Source organism: Terrapene carolina, unplaced genomic scaffold (assembly GCF_002925995.2).
Source record: "Terrapene carolina triunguis isolate 2854851 unplaced genomic scaffold, T_m_triunguis-2.0 Scaffold66, whole genome shotgun sequence".
NCBI lineage: Eukaryota > Metazoa > Chordata > Testudines > Emydidae > Terrapene > Terrapene triunguis.
The window spans coordinates 8,501,645-8,527,086 of NW_020664417.1; the positions used below are offsets into that span (position 1 = coordinate 8,501,645).

Sequence of the window (25,442 nt, forward strand, 5' to 3'; positions counted from 1 at the left end):
TAGCCCACGAAAGCTTATGCTCTAATAAATTTGTTAGTCTCTAAGGTGCCACAAGTACTCCTGTTCTTTTTGCGGATACAGACTAACACGGCTGCTACTCTGAAACCCATCTATTTCCTATTACTGTTGTGACTCTCTCCCTTCCTCGTTTATTTCCCTTGATAAAAGAAGGGCTGGATAATAAATAGTTTGAGAACTACTGACCTAATTAATGCATCATGATCCACTTGCATATAGAATTTATAACACTTTTTAGGGTTGATGAGGTACACATACATATTAACAAACTTTACATTAACTCTGTTTTCTGAATGTAGCTGAACAGGGTGCAAAGGAATATGTCAGGAGAGGGGATTTTAGAGAAAAGTAGGTATTACAAGCAACAGGAAAAGTGAAATATGTTCTGTCATTACTGTACATATGAGCAAAGAACAGATGTCATTCACAAAGTATCGATGTTAACTAAGGTGCACCTAATCAGTAACGGCAGCCTTAGGGAGCAGTCTAATCTCCTTCAATTAAATATTACAAAAAGTAAGTGTTGAAAGTAACTATAGTATTCCAAAAATGATTTATGAGTGTTTCTATTCAACAACAGATATCAACCACTCATATAAGTAATATCACAGTGAAAACAATATGGCATTAGTTTAGCCTTTGCAAGAAGCAACACTCCCTGAATCTTCCCACTCCCTCCCCCTACGGGGCCCCGGGCCTGGGAACACTTCCCCAAATCCCAGTTGCTTCGGGATTGTACTTCCCAAACCCCTAGTCCCGGGGCTTGCACTTCTCAAAACCTGACCGAGAGTCGGGACCTGGCCGGTACTGTTCCAAGAGCAGGGACACTACAGGCTGCTGCTCACGGTCAGTGGCTGTTTCAGCTCCTTCGACGTTCACAGGTTACTCCTGTTGCTACATCCTGGGCAGCCCTAAAACTGTGGGAATATATATGACCTTTTCAGTCATTGGGAGAGCGGTCCCTGCAGGCTCCAAAAGCCCATGACTCACGATTAATTTGTGAGAGAGGCACTACTGGGTTCGGGATAGTTCTTAGTTCCTTTGAGAAGTTCATTCCACAGTCGGGGACCAGCCTGCAGTAGTAATTACTAATGAGTGAGTAATAATAATTTGTCCTTTGTTATTAGGGAAAGGGCCACACTGTAATCAAGGATATGAATTCCTCCTCCTACTCCCCAACTTTGGGAGAGTTCAGATTCGGATCTGAATGACTCAGGATCTAAACTTACCAGGTCAAGTACACCAGGCTCTAATAATACTGCGTGGAAGGAGCCCTCACAAACTCAGGAGTGTGGCTGCATCCAATTAAACGTTCTTCGCTGCATTTCCAGCAGCAGCCTGCAGATGGGGCCAGGCCGCCCGGGATGGGTCTGCGTTCCATTTCGCACATGCGCAGCAATCACACATTTGTTTATTTCGGGCATGAGTAATCAGCCAACTGCGCATGCGCCATCTCTATTATTCGCAACATGGAGCTACTGGCGCTTCCGAGCGAGCGTGATTACGTCAGCCGCAACCTCGCTCTAGGAGGGTTAACGGCGCGATTTTTCAAAATGGTGGTGTGGAGGAAGGGAGGTTCCCGCCGGGCCCTGGAGCGGGACAGGAGCGGCCTGGGGCACGGCGGGCTGAGGACGCGGCCATAATGGGGCGCCGCAGCCGCGCTTCGGAGGGGAAATCATAGAGAGGACGCGGGAGGAGCGGCCGGCCAGCACCATGGCGACCTGCATCGGCGAGAAGATAGAGGTGCGGACCCGACCATCCCCCGCGTGGGGGTGGGGCCGAGACCCCACCATTCTCCTGAGCGGACAGGGGCAGGACCCGACCAATTCCTCCGGGACGGGAAGCTTGGAGCAGCAGCCCCGCCCCCTCCTGCTACCTGCTGGGGTGGTGCCTCTCCCATCCCCCGCGAGGGGAGTGAATTCCTCCCCCGGCAGTGTTGTGCTGGCTCAGGGCTTAAACCTTCCCAGGGGGCGCCCCGGCGCAGTAAGCGCGACTGGGGAGGAGGACACGGATAGGGTGGCCTTTCCCCCGGTCGTGCCCACCACCTCCTGGCAGCCTGAACCCTGGCAGGTGGCAAGTGTGAATTCAATAGCACCGTCTGCTCCTAGGGAACCCCTGCTCTCTCCCCCAGCCTAGTATTTCTGGTGCAACCTGATCTCAGACCAAACTACCAGGCAGATGGTTTCTACTGCCTCTGGGCGTGTTCGCTTGATTGCTCTGCTGTCCAGACCCCGCATGAATTCTGCAGCTTCTGTCTCCCAATGACCGCAAGCCCCGTGGCCAGCTGGCTGCAGTGCAGCAGACACTTGTTACGCCACTGTTAACTGCATGCGTTTCAGAAGCACCTGTCGCTGCGGTCTCTGGCCACTCCATGGTATATTCTTTGGTACATCAAGGAGAAGGCCAAGACCAAGATTTTGGCGTATTTTGAAGTTACTCTGCTACCAGTCTGTACTGGAAGCCGCTACTCATGTCATGACTCAGGAGACAGAACATGTATATGATTCTGGTTGTGGTCAACCGGAGTTTTGTCTGGACTGGAGAGTCGTCGTGTTGGAAGCTCGAGGTCGATGTAGCAGTACATTGCAGATTAGGGCCAGAGACTATAACAAATACATTGTCTGGTGACAGTCTTCTCTTGCTAGCGATGGGTCCTCTATAATACCATACATCCCACTCAATACTAATACTACCTCATTGTTCACATACAAGTGACAGGAAGTACACGGAAGAGATAAATATTTTATACTAAGGCTAGTCTGCCCTGAGAGTAACACTGAGCCAGGGGACTAGTTAGCAAGATTGTCCCTTTAATTGTGTTGTATCCCGATCAACTGTGGTGATGAAGGGACATTGTTAGGTTAGACCCCTAGGAAGTGAAAAGGTGGTTGGGATCCGCCTATACTATTTCCAGCTGTTGGAGTTGGGCTCAGCCCTTTAGGGTACAGGGTGTTGTCCGTGTGCCATCGCTGAGCGTCCCGAGCTGACAAGAGGTTGTTCTCGCTGGAGGGTGGTTGCAGAGCTCCAGGTTGGTCTCCCTACGTACTGCAGGGACAGGGAAGGCTTCTATGCGTCACCGTTTACAAGGGAACTTATCGGAGCAAACAGCTTGGCCACAGCCCTCCGAGTGTGACCTTTCGCTTTCTCCCTGCCGTGCACATCTGTTGCCATCTCGCTTCAATTGTCCCACGGGATCCTAGTAGTCACTGGTGCTCAGGGCCCCTAGTGCCCGCTTGAGGGGCGGAGCACTCCCAAAGGGAAGCGAGTCTTCTGTGCGGGGGCTGTGACGGGCCCCGGGGGGGAGCATCTCTTTGCGGCCGCTTAGGATGGCAGGACGACGGGAAGTGACTCTGCCGCCGCTGCTATGGCAGCGGGAGCTGGCGGCCGTTGTTCCCCCTTCTACTCCCCCAGGCGCGGGAGAGCCGGCGGGAAGGCTGCCCGGCTCCGGCGCCGCGGTTACTGCTCCCCTCTGGCCACTGTGTTAGAGTGCAAGCTACGGGGAAGATGCCGGAGTGGCTGCTGAGTCTCCTTCTGGCCCCCACGCCCAGCCGCGTTGCCTCTGCCGGCATGTCTCGCAGCCGGGCCGGGGAGCGCTCTATCCAGGTACGCTCCTGGCGCCAGTCCCCTACTCCTCCCGGCCGGGAAGAGGGCGTAGGTGTTGGAACTAGGGGTGCGGGGGTGTGTGTGCTGCACCACCCCCTGGCTTGAAGTGGTTTCCATCATATACATGATTTACAGTTTGATTGAATGGCTTTCAGCACCCCCACTATAAAAATTGTTCCAGTACCCCTGGAAGAGGGCCACCCTGCACAGTGATGGAAGACTAACTGTGGTGGTCTCTCTCTCTCTCTTTTTCAGGATTTCAAGGTGGGGAACCTTCTGGGGAAGGGCTCCTTCGCCGGGGTCTACAGGGCAATATCCCTAAAAACTGGCCTGGAAGTGGCCATCAAAATGGTAAGTGTTACTACTGCCCCATACAGGGCTGGAGAATGCACGTGTGCCAATGTGCCTTGCACAGGTGCAACCACTGACGGATGAGTCACCTCAGCACATTCCTGTCTTACTATAGCTATGCATACTGCTGAGAGAATATTGCCTCTCACTGCTGGTATCTTCTCCTCCCTTGCCCAACTTTGCTTTTGGTTGCATATCTAATGCTCTGCATTAGATTTTGTGGCTAAGAGCTAGTGATTGAATTGCATGTTGCAAAGTTGAGATAGATATAGATAGATATATAGGGTTGATGCCCAGAGATCCCAATCTGACTGGGTCTTCTTCATGCCAAGTGCAGTAGAAACACATAAAAGATGGGGTTTATCCTCAGCCTGTGTAAATTATCATGGATTTCAACGGAGCTAGGATAATTTACAGGAGGATAATTTATAATCTGAGGATCTGGCCCACAGTTCCTGCTTCAGAATTTGTATTCTAAGAGCCTGATCCTGACGTCAGTGAGGTTCCAAATGAGTGCAGGGGGTTCAGCTCACACAGAGTAGTTTGCAGGATTAGGATCTGAGCTTACAGTAGGTTTGCAAAATTCCACTGACCTGTGGACAAGAAATTTACTTTCATCTGCTAAAAAAGAAAAATTAGATTTTTCATTATTATCCTCTTTGTGGTAATTGTGGGTAAACCGATTTTGTGCCTGGGCTGGTTAATCTTGATTGTCTTGGAAGGCTGGCTTATAGTTTATCAAAATATCAGTTTGTATTTTATAAACTTTACTTATTCATATTTACAAACTTTTGCTAGAATTAATACATGCTGTATAGGTTTGTCTTCACAAGATTATATTTTCAGGTTTCATTGAAATGGAATATTTATAAGCAATATGTAGTCAATTTTACCACATTAAACATGCCTAAATATTTCTTATCTGTTTTATTAGTGTCTCCTTTTTTCAGTTCTTCTAGATTTGCATGCATAACTGCTTGTTTAACAATCAAATATTATTCCAAACCTCTGTGTGTTTACTACTAAGAACAAGGTATTAAGTGCACAATATTGTGATTTTAAACTCAAAGTGCAGATAGACTGATTTAAAAAAAAGTTAAATGTAGAAAGAACTTGGGTATCTGTAGGGTTACAAAACAACTTGTACTATGCAATATATAGTCAACACAAGTAAAGTCTGATGGTAGCATTCACAACATTCACTGAATTGTGGGATTTATCTTAAAATGTGTCTTGAAACTACTTCTCTGGTCCCTTTTCAGATAGACAAAAAGGCCATGCACAAAGCTGGAATGGTACAGAGAGTTCAAAATGAGGTGAAGATACATTGTCAATTAAAACATCCTTCTATACTTGAGGTAAGAATAACCTTACACTTTGTACACTACCTTAAAATTCTGCTCTCTTCATTGTAAAAGTATTCTAACTATTTTTATTCTGTTTTTATGTTCTAGCTTTATAATTATTTTGAAGATAGCAACTACGTGTACCTGATACTAGAGATGTGTCACAATGGAGAAATGAGCAGATATCTAAAGAACAGAATGAAGCCTTTCTCTGAAGAAGAAAGTGGGTTGGATTCTTTCATATAGTGACATTTTTAGTTAGTATTTTTTTTATCATTAAACAGGCATTTAATTTTGATAGATAAAAGTCCCTTTTAAAAATGTTTCACTATCATTGCTTTCCCTTGGAGCAATTCTATGTAGTTCTAAATCTAGTAGTACTTGAAAGACTTTGCTACAATTGCATATATATTTGATACATAGTTTCTTTGTTTTCTTGTTAGTCCTGTTTGGGACAAGAATGATAGCATAATAGAATAACAACAATTATGACCTATAAGCAGGGATCCTAGTTTTCTGTGATTAAAAAATCCAAAATTCTCTGATTTAAAAAAAAAAAACATAAAAATTCATGTTTTTCTGTGATTAAAATGAAATGCTGAACTTTAGTTTCCTTAGCCACAATATATATAGTTATCAGTAGAACACAATGTTTTATTGATATACAGTAGAATCCCGTTAATCCAAGCCTCCATTATTCGGATCTCCATGTTAACCAACCACCAGCTGCCTGGGGCTGACAGTGGCTGTGGCTCCAGTGATCAGCCCCCACTGCGTGGGGCCGACTACCCGAGCACCCCCCACCACATCTCAAAATAAGGGATAGAAAGCTCTTTGCCAATTCTCCTGATTATCCCAATTTTTGATTATCCATTCTGGCCCTGGTCCCAATTAGATCGGATAAAAAGGGGTTCCACTGTAATTTTAAATTAAAAAATCAGTCACAAGAGCGGGAGGTTGTGTGCATTGAATAAGTGACATTGGTACTTCCAGCAAAATTAAGTTAATAGTTAATATATTTTTATTTTTTCACAAAATGTAAAAACTGAAGATTGTTTGTAAAAATGAAAATTCCATGTTTTTCTCTGGGAAACCGATTTCTTGCATCCCTTCTTATAAGTCCGTGTGCTACTAGAAATCAAATATTAAAAACTGGTCTTCAGTGATGCCGAGGTAGATCTTCCCTTTTAACATTAAGGTGTAACCTTTGTTAAATTACAGTTCTAGTCTGAAATATGACTATGTAAAATTGGCACATTCTTACTCCACAGATTTGCGCCTCTGGTATTACATCTGAGTTGCATTTCCATACAACAGGAACTAGGCCTGTTGCGTGATTAAAAAAAATAGAATACTATTTATTTAAATATTTTTGGGTGTTTTCTACATTTTTCAAATATATTGATTTCGATTACAACACAGAAAACATGTACAGTTCTCGCTTTATATTTTTGATTACAAATATTTGCACTGTAAAAAACAAAAGAAATAGGTGAACTGAAAAATACTAATACAAGTATTGTAATGCAATCTCTTTCATGATAAAGTTGAACTTACAAATGTATAATTATGTACAAAAAAGAAACTGCACTCAAAAATAAAACAATGTAAAACCTTATAGCCCACAAGTCCACTCAGTGCTACTTCAGACAATCGCTCAGACATATTAGTTTGGTCGCAATTTGCAGGAGATAATGCTGCCCGCTTCTTGTTTACAATGTCACCTGAAATTGCATGGCATGGTTGTAGCCGGCATCGCAAGATATTTACGTGCCAGATGTGTTAAAGATTCAGATGTCCCTTCATGCTTCAACCACCCTGATGATGGATTCTGCTTGATAACAATCTAAAGCAGAGCAGACCGACGCATGTTCATTTTCAACATCTGAGTCAGATGTCACCAGCAGAAGGTTGATTTTCTTTTTTGATGGTTTGGGTTCTGTAGTTTCCGCATCTGAGTGTTGCTCTTTTAAGACTTCTGAAAGCATGCTCCACACCTCGTTCCCCCCTCAGATTTTGGATGGCACTTCAGATTCTTAAACCTTGGGTCGAAGGCTGTAGCTATTTTTTAAAAAACTCACATTGGTATCTTCTTTGCGTTTTGTCAAATCTGCTGTAAAATGTTCTTAAAACGAACATGTGCTGGGTCATCATCTGAGACTGCCATAACATGAAATATATGGCAGAATGCGGGTAAAACAGAACAGGAAACATACAATTCTCCCCCAAGGAGTTCAGTTACAAATTTAATTAAGGCATTATTTTTTTAACGAGCATCATCAGCATGGAAGTATGTCCTCTGGAATGGTGGCTGAAGCATGAAGGGGCATACGGATGTTTAGCATATCATAAATACCTTGCAACACCAGCTACAAAAGTGCCATGCGGATGCCTATTTTCATTTTCAGGTGACATTGTAAATAAGAAGCAGGCAGCAGTATCTCCCGTAAATGTAAACAAACTTGTTTGTCTTAACAATTGGCTGAACAAGAAGTAGGACTGAGTGGACTTGTAGGCTATACAGTTTTACATTTTGTTTTTGAGTGCAGTTATGTAACAAAAAAATATATATTTGTAAGTTACACTTTCACGATAGAGCTTGCCTTACAGTACTTGTATGAGGTGAACTGAAAAATACTATTTCTTTTGTTTATAATTTTTACAGTGCAGATATTTGTTCCTTGTCAAGTAGATATACACGTCAAACAACTGATTTTTGTTGGTCTGTTGAATAGTGGTTCAGGACAGATATTTCTGTACGTTAGGGGATTTTTTTTTTTTTAAAGCACCAAAATACCTGTAAGTGCAATTAATTGTCCTTCACCTGTTAAAGCTTTGCATCATCCCTTATAGATATCATCCCCATAACAGACTCAGGAGCCAGAATTCAGTGATAGAACAGGAAGCTGCAAAGCGGCGTGCTTTAACCAATTTGGGAAAAGTTATTTAAAAAATACTGTCTGCTAGACACACAGTAGTCTTTTCTGTGGAATGGTGACTTTTACCAGTACAATTCACTCCTCCCTCTCCAAACTCCTAAAGAGTAGAAAAAGGAGACTGAATATGTTGGGAGCAGGTGGGGGAGGGGAATAAGGGAGTTGGCCAGTAGACTAGCTTCTGCAATTTGAAAGATGGTAGTTGGTGTTGCTTTCCAACCAATATGTCTTTAATTGCACTCCAGCTGGGAGGCAGAAGCACTGAAGAATACAGTACATCCCTAGGGATGACTACCAAATTTAAAATGCAGTTCTAGTCTGAAGGTAACACCACTGTCTCCAGTGGGATTGCACAGGTGCAACTGATTGGAACTTGTAAACAATTCATTAACGAAATACAAGTGAATATAATTCCTCTTCTAGTTGTGTTGGCTCTGCACTGCCAACAGGCATTGAGGGTGGTACAAACTTCTTATTCTCACTAAGTCATAAGGATTTGTTGAATAAGATCCTGCTCTTATGTTGTCATGTAGAGTCATATTGACTGAATTTAGAGGTGGTCAAATGATGAAGCTGACTTGTACACAGTACACTTGGGAATACTTCTGAGTGGTTTCAGGACAGAAGGCTGCCTTGTAGAGATGACTTTACTGTATTTTAGAATAACTTGTAACTTTTTTTTCCTATGTGCTTCAGGCACTTTGCCAAGAGTGCATCATGTACACAATTAGGAAGGGTGAATTCCTTGAGCTGTAGTAAGGATTGGTATTTGAAAGGAAGTGAGAAGAAATGTTATGTTTATGTTGTAATGTGTATGGGATGAAGAGGGGTTAATGGTCATTTGCCTCATCAAACAGTGCTTCCTGCCATAGCCATAATCCTGAAGCAATGGTACAGGACACTATTTCAGTCTGTGTGAAGCCTTAAGGCATTTACCCTCTTGTTCTAGACTACGCTCTTGCTCTTCTCTGTTGCATGATTGCTTTACCTATTGTGGTAGGGAAAACAGTTTCTAATTGTAACTTTTGAATTAGTTTAGTGGGAGAAGGGACTGCTCAAAATTATTTGTGTTTTCAACATTGTTGACCTCTGTGCCAGCTTGTTAGTGATCTGTTACACTGTGTCCAAATACCTGGTCTCTTGTGTATATATAACCTATACAGCACACAAAACAAATGGGTTTTAGGTATCTGCTTTATATACTAACTTCTAGGGCAGTGATTTTTTTTCAACTTTTTTTTTTTATTTGCGGACCCCTAAACTTTTTCAAATGGAGTTGTTTGACCTGTTAGGAAATTTTAGACATAGTCTGCGAAGCCCCATGGACCACAGGCTGAAAACCACCGTTCTATGGTAACAACAACCTTTTGCAGACCCATTAGACATAGCCTGTAGACCCCCAGCGGTCCGCGGACCACAGTTTAAAAGCCACTGTTCTAGGGTGTTCAAAAATAAAATCACTGCCCCATGTTAACAAGTTGTCAAAGCATCTAGGGCCAGTTTTAAATATTTTCAATTTGTACTCAAGTTCTTGATTCAGTGTGGTTTTGCACAGTGGCAAAGAAACAGATTTGATTACTGGATTACAAGCGCCATTTCCATGTTTCATGGATTTGCCTTAGAAACACAGTCTTGGTGAGGCAGCTAAGCAGTATGGTAACAGCAAATAATCTCCCCTGTAATCTCTTTAATATAATGACAGTTACATTACACATTTTTAGTAGTAATTTGATTTTAATAAATGGGTCAGATTGGGGCAGATAAGAAGATACTTAAAAAGTCATGTTTTGATACTGTTTCAAATATTCTACTAAAACCAGATTTTATATTTTGTGTTCTAACAGCGCGACACTTTATGCATCAGATTATCACAGGGATGTTGTATCTTCATTCTCATGGAATATTACATCGGGACCTCACCCTTTCTAACCTTCTACTCACCAGTAATATGAACATCAAGATTGCTGATTTTGGACTAGCAACGCAATTGAAAATGCCTCATGAAAAGCATTACACAATGTGTGGAACTCCTAATTACATTTCTCCAGAAATAGCCACACGGAGTGCACATGGACTTGAATCTGATGTGTGGTCTTTGGGGTGTATGTTCTATACTCTTCTTATTGGGAAACCACCTTTTGACACTGACACAGTCAAGAACACATTGAATAAAGTAGTATTAGCAGATTATGAAATGCCAACTTTTTTGTCAGGGGAAGCTCAAGACCTTGTACACCGGTTACTTCGCAAAAACCCAGCAGATCGTTTAAGTCTTTCATCTGTACTGGATCATCCTTTTATGTCCAGATATAACTCGGCACGAAGTAAAGATTCAGGAACCGTGGAGGATTCAATGGACAGTGGAAATGCCACAATCTCTACAGCCTTTACTGGCTCTTCCAGTGTCAGTGTAAGTGGTTGCTTGAAGGAAAAGAAAAGGCTCTTGGTTGGTCAGCCACTCCCAAATAAAATGACTGTATTTCCTAAAAAGAAGAATTCCAGTGACATTTCATCTGTGGATGGAAGCAGTTCTTATAATCACTGGGGAATTCAGGGAAAAGAAACTGGCATAAGTGGTAGGGGAAGAACAATGCAACTTACTGAAGAGAGGCCACATTCACGTTATCTTCGGAGGGCCCATTCTTCTGATAGGTCTGGCGCATCTCGCAGTCAGAGTCAAGGAATATCAAACACTGTGGAGAGATGCCATTCCATAGAACTGCTTTCAACGACCGGAGTAGGAGTGATGGAAAATACAGAAAGATTTTCACCTGTAAACAGCTATGGTGATATTCCCCCTATATTTAAGGATAAGACTTCCTGTAGTTCTGGTTCTTTTGAAAAGCACACATCTCCACCTGTGAAAGACCAAACACAGTAAGAATCAGTCTGATTTAGAATTGGCAGTTTTAAGATAAAATCTAGAAGAACTATCTATCTTGTTAAATGCATAATGTTATGGAATAAGCTATAGTAGAAAAAAATATATATTTAAATTTCAGTCATCACAAATGCATTTTCTATTAGTGTTTCAAAAATGAGTTCCCCTCCTATATGTCCCTGGTGAAAACTGCAGGGTCCCATCATGAGGGGAGGAGCAAGTCTTGACTGCTGAAAGTCTCTGCAAGCGGGGCTTAGATGCCAAATAGGAGGAGGATGTGGCTTCTGCCAGTATAGCTGTCTGGGGGCTGCAGAGGGGTGGGGGAAGAAAGCCCCAAATGCAATGCTTCACCAGTAGCCATTGTCCTCTGCATGTGCAAGTTCCAGGTCCTAATTGATGAGAGCCCTGGCTGGCTTGAATTTGTCAAACTTCAATTAACTAATAGTATAACTATAAACCAATATATCTATTTTAGACTATATTCATGGAAATAATATTTGCTTTTTTGCTATATTTGCCTGGTGCACCTGTCCCATGTTATCTGGAGTCTCCAAAGTTCTACATGATTCTCTTAGCCCCCGCAAACATGTTCTGTTACTGTCTCTGCATCTGGAATAGTATTACTTTTATGTTATACAAACATACAGTATAATCTTGTTTATGGATGTCACTTTTATTTCACAAAAGCTGTACTACTCATTCAGTAAAAGAGCCCCTTTGTACAAATTTATTTAGCTTTAGGATCAATAGCCAATAAATATTCATGTTTATTGTTATGGAAATACTTACAAATATTTGTGTATTTAGCTCAAATTATCTCTGTCCAATGAAGCCCAGTATTGGTTTATTAGAACAGAAGTCCCAGACTGAAACAATGCAGCAGTGGCTTGGAAGCATACAGACAAACGGTATGAATTTACAGAATATTGTTTTTTTAATTGTCAAGTTTGCATGACCTATACAAACTAAAGAAATGCTGTTACTTGCCCCAGGCATGTAATTACTTACTTGTCTTATAAATTTATATTTCCTTATTTGTGACAAAAGGACAAATCTAATTGTGTGGTGAAATAATCCAGTACAATGGGATGTACTGCTAATATTACAAAAGAAATTGGACATTAAATAGTGTTTGGTTCCATGGGCCAGGGGGCGCAGTCTGGCTTCCTGGAGGAAACATGGGAGGGTACTTAAAATAACGAATTATTATGATGTGTCCCTTCAATATTTAAATGTTTTTCTTTGCAGATAAACACATTATGAACTAAGAGGATAGTAAATGGTACAAGAATAGTGGCCTGCAGTATCATAAGTGAAGCTTGATAGTCAAATTGTATAGCACTCTGAAATGAGGTCATCCTCTCCTTTGGCTACCATCATTAACTTTCTGATTTTTTTCATTTATTTTACTAATAAAAACTAGTACCAACAAGAAGATTATAGTACAGAATTTTATAGTCCTTCCTCATTGTTCAGTGCTGACCAGAAGCAGAACAACTTTGTGCCTATTTAAACGATGATTTGAAGTGTGAAGGGTAAAATTTTCAAAAGCACTTAAGTCCCACTGACTTTTTCCAATGGGATTTAAGTTCCTGAATGCCTGTCACTTTTGAAAATTGGACTCTGGTGCTTTTGAATATTTTTACCCTAACTTCACTATTTTGGAGATACTGAGATGTCATTCTTTGAATAACATAAAAATGTTTTGTGTACGAGTGTAGAGTATGAAAGACAGATGATGATTAGAGCTGCAGAAGGGAGGGTGGAGAGAAATACAAAAGACACAGAAGGGAAGGAGGAGTTCTTTGCCATGCATTATATTACATCATATATGCAAACTGTACATAATAAAGATGTAATTTAACCAAGAGGTTTAAATAACACAAAACCACTGATTTTTCTTTGTTTGATATTGCCAGACTCTCTTTCCCCTGGGGGAATTGTAACCATATGATGTATACTTGGAATTACCCTATTCCTCATATAACCTAGCTATCTCTGCTTGCTCTCTCTCCTCAACTCTTTTATTCTTTTTGCATTGCTTCTATCCCATGGCAGAAAGGATGCATTCATTGTTTGGGTGAAGGAGAGAGATGAGGCCAATTAAATATTGGCCTCATTTAATCAAATATAAAGTAACAGTCATGGCCAAATCAAATATAAAAGCAATCTGTTCCCCTAGTTGAAGGTGGGAAAATATAGCATAACTATTCACACCTACGAGTGTAATCTAAATTTCTAATCTACCCTTTTGCTGACATATGACACAAAAAAAGCAGAATATTGTAAATAGTGTTTTTTATTTATGGCAGTAGCATATTCAAATATTCTATTTCTGTCTGGTTTATAGCTAAAATAGAAAACACTTCTTTAAAAGTGCATTTGAGAAGTGGTTTTTATTCTATCAAGAGTTTGCTATATTGTAATTTCAGTAAAACTCGCTAGTCCTTTTAATAGTACTACATACATTACCTGAGTGGTAAATTAACAATATTTCTTTCCACCGAGGGAGATCAAGTTTGATTCCTGTTTTAAATTAAATAAATATTTAGAAGTGTACTAGTAGTGGAATAATTTGGAAACAAATTATTCAGAAATGCTGTTTCAGTTAAGGTACTCTGCACCCACTATATTTAAAAGGCAGTGATTGACACATTAGTCACATAGTGGAATTTATTTTAAATTGTATTGGAGTTCAATACATATCTTTCAAATTTGAGAGTCATTTTATTTTGGAATAAACTAAATGACACACGGATTTCACAGCCTAGAAATGTTACTCAATATTGAGGGCTAACCAACCTTTCTTCTTCAGTTACTTAGTTTTATTTTTTAAATTTTAGTTACTTTTGAATTTTTTTTTTAAAGACCATGAAATAGTTCTTTCCTTTCTATCCCACTTCCCCTTAAGAACTGAGAAAAATCTTCCAAAGTAATGAATTTCTTAAACCTCTAACCTGAACACACTTATGCTATTTTTCAGCTCAGCTGAGAGAGCCTCTGGATCACATCAGTACTGATAACACAAATGGAGGTTTCCGATACCATCTAGGTGTGCAGCAAGAAATATCAAGAAATGCCTGGAATGGCTTAAAAGATAAAAAAAATCCCAATGCCCCCATTGACATTGCACATTCTATAAATGAGATCAGTACAAAGAAATATACCTCTGGACTTCAATGTAAATCTGACAAAGCTCAACCAGCATCTGCATTTGGTCTCTATCCAACTTCAGAACAAGGAAAAATCAGGGACAAAGAACTATTAGGACATCAGAAACCTACACTGCGAAGTATTGTATCTCCTCTGAATGCTCACAGGCTAAAATCAATCAGACAAAAAACAAAAAATGCAGTGGTATGTTTTGTTTTTTGAAATTATAAAAATATATATTTATGGATTAAGTATAGTGAAAATGGAGATCCTTTTCTTTTATGCAATTGCTCAGTAAAACAGGTGTGCTCACATGCTTTCTAAGATGTACATTAAAAGAAATCAAAGATTAGTATGGCATAGTAAATCTCAGTCTTCATTAGTATGGTAAACTTCAGTCTTCATATAATCTAATGCCATTACTGATTTTTTGCACAAATGTTAGTGTAGTATCATTCTGAGTTTACAAGTAAAAGAAAACTACAGCCTGACACAAACTAGATATATTAAAAATAGACACGTTTTTCTAAGTATTTGAAAAATGCACACTTTAACTTTACAGGTCTTGTTTTGAACATTAATGTGACCAAATTAAAATATTGTGTGCACGTGGTAGCAATATAAAACATGAACATTTCCTTTTAAGCTATGTATCTTAATTGGAATTGAAGATAATAGTCTTGCTCCCTCTCACAAACACTCTTGACCTCTTTTCCTCGTTGCTTTCTTTTTTTCTCTCCATCTCTAAAAATAAAGTTCTTTCAGTCCCTGCTTATCTCAATTTGTTTTTTTCTCATTCTTGTCTCTTTTTTCCTTTGTTTCTCTTACTGCTTTTTTCCCCCTTCATCCTCCATCTGTTCTTTCTCCTCCCTTACCCTAGTATTTGAAAAGGTTTTAGGGCTGGTCTACCTCCTAATTTCTGATTGGTCACTTCAGGAAGCCACACACTTGGCTATATAACTCTTTGTTCATGCTGAACAAGCATTAGAATTGTCCTAAGTAATAGCATTACATGTACAAGTTACTTCAGGGAGCACAAAATCAGCTGCTTGATCTTTGTAATACCATTGTTCATTTTTATTATGAATTTGCCATAAACATGGAGTGGGAGGAAACAAATACTTTTCTGAAACATTTGTGGGGAAAAAAATGTATAGTGTCATTTGAGCAAGAAATTAAATTTTAACCTGGCTTTTATTTTGTGTGGGTTTTAGGTGAGTATTTTAGATGCAGGAGAAGTGTGTATGGAGTTTCTAAAAGAACTCCATTCCCAAGAGCTTGTGAAAGAAGTTCTCAGAATATCTTGTGATGGAAGTGTGGTGAGTAGTAATTTAACTTGAATTGATCATTTCCATTTATTATAAATATCAAGTGACTATAGTATTAAACTGTTCAGTATATCACAAATAAAAGCAATAGCCTTTAGCTATATTAACCTTAATTTGAGTATCAGTTTGTTTAGAACACTTTTTATCCTTTAGATAGCAGTTGAATATTTTGCATCAAGGATGGGTGCGAAACTGCAGATATTTTCTTCTTGGGTAGTGCAGCCTTTGAAATGCGAGTAGCAGACTGATTTGTTTCTGTTTTTAAAGAAAATAGAAACCTTTGATTTTGGTTTTAGATATAAAACTGGCTAAACTTTTAGCTGAAACCTGCCAAAGTAAATTAAAATTGCTTAGACAGAGGAATATGGTAGTTAAGCCTTGCATTGTGTAACTTCCATCCACAGCTTTCAGATAAAGAATATTGTGATATACTGTATAGCAATATAACTGTAAGATTTTTGGGGGCTTTTGTTAGATCACAGTTTATCATCCAAATGAAGGAAGAGGCTTCCTTCTTGATGATGGTCCTCCCTCTCCTCCTGAAGATGTTGTTATATACAACTTTGACAACTTGCCAGGTAGAGTAAAGTTTTTTTTTTTTTTTTTTTTAAGTAGATTAAAAGTGTGGTTTTTAAAAAACTTTGTGCATGGTTGGAATGAGTACTAGCTTTTAAATACTTTATGTTGAATACAATGGAGAAAATGCCTATTCATTTAGGAGCAAGACAAAAACTAGAGCTCTAATTGAAACTGACTACTTTTTTCTCCTTGGAAATGTAATGAGACTTCATAACGCTGTGAGGTAGGGTACTGGTCTTCATTTAATGACTTCCTTATAAGGAATCACTTATTTGCCTACATTACACCATATGGGGATGGGTAAGATTGAAGCTTTTTTAGTCTTTTTGGAGTCTGGTATTCAGACTACTTAAACTTGAGGGAGGGGTTTCCAAATAATCTTCAAAGCCGGCAACCTAACCTCTACTTCTTTGTGGCCATAGTTTGAGTCTGAGTGATTATTAAAGCATTTAACACAGTACTTCTCTATATATAACAATTGAGTAATGTAGTTCACTGAATGGTTAGTACAGCAGCCTACTTTTTGCTTTAAAGATCATTCACTGACTTTACCAAAACCATCTTGAAAATATTCATAAAATGTGTCCATCGCTTCCTAACTTAAAGAAATCATTAGCATATGCTTTGAATGATATTAATATATGAATCTACAGAAACAATATATTTCACATGGATATGAATGTCCTGTACTGGCCTAACTTTAAAAAAAAAAAAAAAAAATTGTTAGGGTAAAACACTTAAATAGCTCTGTAAAATACTACCAGGTAAGTTCTTGAAAGTTGACTTTCCCCATTTTCAGTTAGTAACAGCTAGACAGTGACAGATCTCACAAATTAAAAATAATTCATTATAATTTATAAATACGTATATATTTTCCTTCTGAATTAATCAATTAAAAGAGTTTTAAATCTTCTTCTTTTAGAAAAGTACTGGAAAAAGTACCAGTATGCAGCCAAATTTGTACAGTTGGTAAGATCCAAAACACCAAAAGTTACCTTCTATACAAGATATGCTAAGTGCATGTTGATGGAGAATTCACCTATTGCAGATGTTGAAGTTTGTTTTTATGATGGTATGTATTCATATGGACAATATCTTTACCTTTTTACTGCAACGATTAAACCTTGTTAGCAAAATTGTACTGAAATCCTGGTGATCAAACAGAAACCATGTGTAACTTCAAGCTTTATCAAAATTTTTTTGCCTAAGAACAAATTGTGAACGCTTCCAAGTTTAAAAAGGAAAGAGTATTAGAATTTTTTAAAGTACTGTATATATTTTAGTATTTTGTCAATTGTTCTTCACTCTAGCACACAAGCTATTTAAATACTGTTAAGTTACAATACCCACTATCTCCTGGCAGATTCAATTATCGAGTGTTTTGAGCACGCACCACAAGAGTGGTATTGAACTGCTGTCACTCTCTTTGTGGATCATCTTCCTCCCTACCTGTGATTGTTTCTCATTTTAGATGGGTGAATAGTGTGCTTGCTCTTAGATTTTCCCTGTCATTATCTAGAAAAAATTGTGGCATTTTTAGTAGAAACCTCAAGAGCAAGGAATCCAACCATGTCTCTAAATGACTTACAAATAAAGAAAAGCTTTCAGGCCAAATTCTTTTCTGGTGTAAATAGGCATAGCTGCATTCAAATACAATGAAGTCAATTTTAGCCCTTCCAAAGCAATAGTAGTAGTTACTTTTTTCTTAAAGATTGTGTAAGAACACAAATAGATCAGTATTCAGGGAACTCCACTTTTCAGTAGCACTGCTGAGAAGTGCCTGTTCTGCAGAACAAGCTCTTGTTCTGTTGTATTTAAGTGGCCCCTTTCATTTAATTGAGTAAGACAAATAATGAATACATTCTTCATTTTTGTTTCAACAGTTGTAACACAAGAGCACTATCCTCTAATACTTGATTTCATTATTTTAATGTCTTGAGTTGGAATATCTTAACACAGTGGTTCTCAACCTTGCCAGACTACTGTACCCCTTTCAGTAGGCTGAATTGTCTTGTGTGCCCCAAGTTTCAACTAATTTAAAAACTACTTGCTTACAAAATCAGACCTAAAAACACACGTGTCACAGCATATTATTCCTGAAAAATTGCTCACTTTCTCATTATTACCATATAATTGTAAAATATATCATAACCCAAGGTAGAGAAATACTGCTATAGTATATACATAAGTATAAACAAGTCGTATGAAATTTTAGTTTGTACTGACTTTGCTAGTGCTTTTCATGTAGTCTGTTGTGAAACTAGGCAAATATCTAGATGAATTGATGTACCCCCTGGAAGAACTTTGTGTACCCCCAGGGCTACATGTACCCTTGGTTGAGAAACACTGTCTTAACATAAATATTTTAGTAGTAATTTAAAGGTGAAGTGGTGTGCTATGAAATCCTGGGCTGTATCTCATGTACGTATACTTGTTGTGTTGGTTTTTTTGGTTGTTTTTTTTTAAAATGCATGGCATTTGCACAGGAACTATATCTGATACTGAATATACACTAATACATTAATATATGTTAACATTATAGTTGACCTATTTAAGTCGCTTTTTGATTTCTACTAGGTTTAGAGTTCATCTTGGAGTGAGTTAAAGGAATGGATATGTTGCTCTTTGCAACAAGTCTTACATATATTATTTCTTGACAATTTCTGAAGAATGTAGCAGCAGTAATTTGCTGTACTTGGTAACTTTTGATATTTTAGAGAAAAAAATGATTAGACTTTGTTTTTATAGGGGCAAAAATACACAAGACAGCAGGTATTACTCGAGTGATAGAAAAATCTGGGAAATCCTACACTTTGAAAGAAGAAAGTGAAATTGGCCTGAAGAAGGAAATACAAATATATATGGATCATGCAAATGAGGTAAATATTTATTGTATAGACACCTCTGAGTGCAAAGTGCCCGCCTCTAAACTTGCAGCCTTTTTCACCGAGGTTGGCTCCAGGTCTATCTTCTATCCTTTTGGTGCCTACTTTTCTCTTTAATGTTATGACTTTTTAAAATGCAATCAGACTTTATAAAGTAATGCTATCCCTATATTTGATTAGTTAACTTTCAGTGTAAATTAAAGATAATTGTGAAAAGAGCCTATGTTGCTTTTTCTGCAAAGCAGCCTTGCATATATGTGAAAGAGATCTGTTTTAAGCAAAAAATGCCGCTAATCTGCCCTTAGTGGAATACCCATTTACCAACCAACCTTTCAGGCCCCATGTCTCCCAATAAGCAGTCACAGGAATAATCACACCACCTCTCTGTGGGCTCGGGAATAATAAACCAAAACCACACACCCACTGTGTGTATTTCCACTCCCTAACCTCATTTTACTGTGAGTTTCCTACACTGGAATCTGCTTCTGTCTCCTCCCTTGGCCTGTGAGAAGGGAAAGAGGGGGTGGTATGGACTTTAAATCTTGCCCTATAGGGGCACATTTTCAGTGCCCCTATAGAGTGTGATCCAAAGTCCATTGAAGTCAATAGAATTCTAATGGTCTTCAGTGGGCTTTGGAGTAGGTGCATGGGAGTGAGCTCTTGGAGCTAAAGGAGAATGAGTTGAGCTCCCCCTAAAGGCACAGCAGTGTGTCTAGGAGCTGCTCTCTATACTGCTAACAGCAGAAATGCTGCAGCCTTGTCAAAACCAATTTCCTCTGTACCGGTAAGTCTTAGCAAGGCTGTTGCAAACACCAGGCACACCCGTCACATTAGATAGTCCATGTTACAGATATTTATATAGCACTTTCATGTTCTCAATATAAACTAATTTTTTTTTTTTTTTTCCTCTTCACAAAACTAGGGACACCGTATTTGTCTTGCATTGGAAGGTGCTGTTTTGGAAGAAGAAAAGAGAAGTGAAAGTGTTCCCTTTTTTCCAATAATTGTTGGAAGGTAAAAGTTTATTTTAAATTGTAGCAAAACTAGGTATGTAAACATTAAATATCTCTGGATTAATAGACTCTCCTTCCTTGGTATAAAATACAATTAGACTGCATGCAGGTGAGTTAAAGAAATCTAGATCAAAAGATAGCGAACGCATATGAAATCTGAAGTTCTTCAATGAATGGTGCTATAAAGTGCTTCATAAACACAGCCCAATTTTACAGATAGGACAGTAGAGCAACAGAGGTTAAGTAACTTGTCTGAAGCCACACAGTCAATTGCAATTAAGAGAAGCCAGGTTTCCTGATTAAGTCTGCTGCACTTCACGCAATTATCCCCAGTAAGAAGATTCACGAAGACCTTTATTCTTGTGCTATTTTTAATTTCCAGGAAGCCAGGCAACACTGAATCTCCGAAGGCTTTGGCACCTCCCTCTACTTTAGTGGATGTAAACTGCGCAGCGAGAGATGCTACCTCAGCGGATAGAAATATAGCTGTGAGCTCTACTCCTTGTCATGTTCCCAACATAAATCCTTCTGTAAGTAAACAAGTATGTAGACTTGAGGATTGCTGTCTAGTTAGAATTCAAATACACAATAATTACTTTCAGATACAAAGGTAAATTTTTATGGATTTAACTTGTGTACCTACCAGATTTGATTACAAATACAGTTAGATTAAAATGTTTTATGATACAAATTGACAAGCAAAGAAATTGTAACTTGATCTTCAATTCATTTGTTCTACCTAGGTTTTGTAGGAATCTGAAAAAGACATGTCATGCAGTACCTAACAGCAGTAGAACACAATTTGATACCCTTACTTCTGATGCCTGTTTATGAAGTAGAGAATCACTGCAGTTGTGACAGTAGGAGACTCTAGTTAAGGGGAAATTGGGCTTAAGTAGAAGGGGGAATCTGCTCTCTCAAAGTACTTTCATGGTATAAAAGAGGTCCTGTTACCAGTCCTTTAGTTCAGAGGGTGAAAAGTATCAATTGCTGGTTTGTAATCCATGCATGCTGTAGAGTAATTAAAGTGGTCAGATGACGTACATAGGAGACTAAATATTTTAACCAGGAATAAAGGAGCATAAACATCTAAGGTTTTTATTGCTAAAACTAAGTGATCATGGTCTCATCATTAGTAAGGACAACAGTGTTGTGTATTTCTATGTTCTATTTTTAGATATCATATGAAGGCTCTGTGTTCACCACTACCATTCCTGAAACAACCTGCTCCTCCAATCAGCAAAAGGAGTGTAGTCCAAATTCAGCCCAGCTTTTAAAATCTGTATTTGTGAAAAATGTTGGTTGGGCTTCTCAGGTGAGTAGTGAATTGCTGATAAAGTAGACAAGTCCAGTTTTTCTTGGACTTGAATTAAGTATTTTTTTTTAACTAGAAGAAATGATTAATTTTGAAAATGTATTTAGGCTTCACTTGCAAGCAGGGAGTACACAGTAAGTTTCATTAAACTACAGTTTTGGTCACTTTTTGAAGGCAGATAGATTGGAAAGTACAGGATAGGGCAATAAGATGGAGAGGGGAGGTTCAATATGAATGAGGAAACTGGGAACTAGCCTTGAGAGAAGACCTGAGTGGAGTAGTTCAGCTAACCAGTACTACTTATTGAAGTTCAGATTAACTATCTATTTGAGACGATGGAAAAGACTAGAACTAGTGGAGAGATATAACTCTAAAAGGTTAGTATTAGTTGACTCATCCACCTGTTGGAGAGGTCATTCTGTATATACCACTCTAGAAGAGTCTCTTTCTGTTATGTTAATTCTCTCTTCATGTAGATGTTATAACTCTCCAACAAGTGGATGAGTCCACTAATACTAACCTTTTTAAATAATAGGATGACACTATGAGTTAAACTAAAGGGCTATTGGTCACTTTTGTACTCATCATTAGTTGGGTACTACTTTGGAGGAGGAATTAGGAGGGAATTTTCTATGCATTGTTGGATATGTGGTTTCTTTATGGTCTTTGTGCCAGATAAGGGGGGAAAAAAGTTGAAGTTTGCAAAACAGCATAATCCACACATGAATTTATGACCTGCTTCTGGTCCTAAATGAGTCTGTAAATTTGTGTAGTAATTTGTCTAATTATACCACATACTGTAGAACCAATAGCCATATAAACTAACCTTGTATTAGTTTTTGTACAAATTTTATTGCACAATTCTTAGCTAAATCGTGCTACTAAACTTAAGAGTAAAATTTCCACAAGTGCCAAAGTCCTATTTTTCAAATCTGCCTAAAAATCCCTTTGAAAGACAATGGGGCTTGGGCTCCTAGGTGACTTCGGCATTTTTGAAAATTTTACCATAAACTTCTTAAAATAGTTATGGTATGCAACTTTAATTATTTGAAATTTTCAAGCTGTAATAACTTTGGACACATCTCTTGTCAGTTGACTAGTGGAGCAGTGTGGGTTCAGTTCAATGATGGATCCCAGTTGGTAGCACAAGCAGGTGTCTCTTCTATCACTTACACATCTCCAAATGGCCAGACAACTAGGTGAGTCTTAATTCTATAAGCACATACATTACATTCAAACTAAATGGAAATACAAGATAAACTTTTCAGTTGATATCTAATGTTGACCTTTCACAGTTACTATTTTTTTTAACTCCTACAAATGTTTACTTTGATTAGCACGTTATGGAAATTAAATTTACTATAACTTCATCATATGGAAACCCAAATGGTCTATATGTGTAGTACTATGTCCATAGTGTGTAGATAAAAACTTTACTAGTGTTGTAGCACAAACCCAACCCCCCCCCCCCCAAAAAAAACCCAGATGTGTGTAACTTCATGTGTGTTTTGGCAATCAAATAAATGTAAGAATAGCAAGCACGTAGTAAAATTTATCCTCGGTCAGCCCTGGATAAGATGGGAATGGGTTCTGTCCATATCTCTTCAGTATGAGATTTTATTTATGTTGCTTGCTCGGTGACTAGAGGAAGCTTTAATGAAAAGGACTATATCCATTTTTCTGAAAACATGTCCACAATTTACAAGTTGAGGGAATGCCCTAGTAAATAGCTAAGCTACATCAAGTGTATAGACCTGATGACCTCAGCCCAAACAGTAGATGACCTTTGAACACAGTAGATGTTCTATTTTGAGTCTCAAGTGACTATGACAAATAAGTTTTATTGCTGTTCAATTAATAAAATTAGGAATTTCACACAATGGAGTGTACAATAAGATATCCATTTGGATACTAGATTTGCAGTTAGCTGCTCAACTTTTCTCTTGTTTTTATCAAGTTATTATATAATCTCTACAATCCTGAACACAAGAATTCTGCAAGTAAAAAAAATTAGACACATTCACTTTAGGTGCTCAAGGCATCCAAATACATATTTAGACAAATCAGTAAGTGACTTGACTTCAGAGAGGCTGAGCACCCACAACTCCTGACATTAAGTTAAGGATCCATAGATTCCTAACTTTAGGCACCCAAGTTTGAACATGTCTTTACTCTTTATCTTAATCTGCTGAAATCATATATGGATGTTCTGGGCATAGAAATTGCTTCTACTACTTACTTGTGTAACTTCCTCCACTTGCTAGGTATGGAGACAATGAGAAATTACCAGAATACATCAAAGAGAAGTTGCATTGTCTGTCTTCAATTCTTGTGATGTTTACCACTCCAGCTGGCCCCCGCTGACGAACATAAAGCAACATTTTGGGCTAGAAGGCTTAATAAATAACTTGCTGGCATTCAAGTAAAATGACTGATTTACTCAGCTTACCAGAAACTCTTATAGTTCAGAAATTCTACTCAGTGATGTCTGCTAAACAGCAGGAAGGAAAGTGTTGCTATTACATCTAGCCAGTCATTTGTGAAACACATCTTACAAATGTGTAATACTTTCCTCAGATAGAGGACACAAAGTTGTTCTACATAATAGATTCTGGGCAATCTCTGAAACTAACTGATTTTTCAGGTAAAGAATCCCTGAACAATCAATCAGAATTGTACATAGTTTTTTGTTTTTTCCCCCCCCCCCCCCACTGCTCAGTCAATGCTGGCAATCAAAGAAAAAGCATTTGCACTGTTGAAATATTTGTACCTGTAAATAACTTGTATTTTATGTGGCTTACAAGTAATATATGTAAAAATATACATTGTTTTATACTTGTTTTATATTTTTGTAGCAACAGTTTCTAATGAAATTTCCCTGCAAAAGCAAAAAATAGTAATAAATGCAGTGGTAATTGTCCAGATCATTTGGTTCATTTAACTAAACCATTGCTAGGGCATTCTCAGATGATGGCACACTGATGTGTGGTGTGTGTGTGAGAGTAAAAAGGTACAACTTTAGTTGTAACATTCTGATACTGAATAAAGTCTCTGGGCACATCACCTCTGATTTTGGCCCACTGAATCCAAGGGTGTATAAGGACTGGAAAAAGTGCAGCAGAATCGTGTAGAAATGCCAGGCTTATTAGGCCACACCCTACTTATAAAATATAATATATGGAGATATACCTATCTCATAGAACTGGAAGGGACCCTGAAAGGTCATTGAGTCCAGCCCCCTGCCTTCACTAGCAGGACCAAGTACTGATTTTGCCCCAGATCCCTGAGTGGCCCCCTCAAGGATTGAACTCACAACTCTGGGTTTAGCAGGCCAATGCTCAAACCACTGAGCTATCCCTCCCCTCCTCTAACTTGCATGCTGAGAAGCTGAAAAAAATTCAAGTTACACCTACTTATGATCATTGTCTAATTTATACTTCCTTTGGGTATAGATCACCTCTGCATTTGGCCTAGTACTATGGTGAATTCTTAGATTTACAGAATTTTTTTCCCCACATAGTAAGTACTATGCCAGTTATTTTACATTGTAAATGCTGTTGTAGTTCAAAGTATAGCTACATGTAGTTTTTTCCCTAATTCAGACAAAATTTCAAGAATTTTTATCATGTACTGGGATGGTGTGGTCTAAGAATCAGCTATGTAAGTGGAGTCAACCAAAGAGCTCAAGTTTCTCTGCTTAATTTATTTTAAATCTAAACATACTTCTGTAGTGTCATTTTAATTCTAGCTAGCTTCCTAGGCAAAATGAATTAGTACAGATAAGCAAAAAATACAGCAACACTATTTTTAATAAGGGTCAAAGATCCTTGAAAAAGTATAAATACTCAAATATTACATGTTTTAGAGCAGAGAGAATCTACTGGTCACACTTTCTGCATTGTAACTAGAAAATGCAGAAAGTGTCTAAAGTGAAGTCTCTTTCTAAAGCAGGTAATATCTCAAATAATAAAGCTGTTAGAGAAGAATGTCTTACACTTAAATTAGCTATTGCCACTGTGGAAAAGTGTATATTT

General features: G+C 38.5%; 1 protein-coding gene across 2 annotated transcripts; it reads left to right on the forward strand.

Annotated features, from left to right (window-relative positions):
- The first annotated feature begins 1,587 nt into the window (after positions 1-1,587).
- PLK4 (polo like kinase 4) lies at positions 1,588-24,106 on the forward strand. Of its 2 annotated transcripts, XM_024211428.3 has the most exons (16): positions 1,588-1,761; positions 3,877-3,972; positions 5,235-5,330; positions 5,427-5,541; positions 10,099-11,131; positions 11,943-12,043; positions 14,119-14,492; positions 15,503-15,607; positions 16,092-16,194; positions 17,118-17,267; positions 18,944-19,074; positions 20,003-20,094; positions 20,476-20,623; positions 21,271-21,408; positions 22,501-22,607; positions 23,673-24,106. In XM_024211428.3, exons 1-16 carry the CDS (start codon positions 1,732-1,734, stop codon positions 23,770-23,772), a joined length of 2,919 nt encoding a protein of 972 aa, XP_024067196.2. In that variant the 5' UTR covers positions 1,588-1,731; the 3' UTR covers positions 23,773-24,106. The 2 variants fall into 2 exon arrangements, with proteins under 2 accessions (XP_024067196.2, XP_024067197.2); XM_024211429.3 differs by lacking the exons at positions 1,588-1,761; positions 3,877-3,972; positions 5,235-5,330 and having other exon boundaries at positions 5,496-5,575.
- Positions 24,107-25,442: the final 1,336 nt, after the last annotated feature.

Excerpts from the sequence above, each read along its gene's own strand:
- PLK4 (XM_024211428.3), top strand. The coding sequence starts at position 1,732 with ATGGCGACCTGCATCGGCGAGAAGATAGAG. Across the intron at positions 11,132-11,942 it reads CCTGTGAAAGACCAAACACA|CTCAAATTATCTCTGTCCAA; the intron begins GTAAGAATCAGT and ends TTGTGTATTTAG. Across the intron at positions 21,409-22,500 it reads ATGTTGGTTGGGCTTCTCAG|TTGACTAGTGGAGCAGTGTG; the intron begins GTGAGTAGTGAA and ends ATCTCTTGTCAG.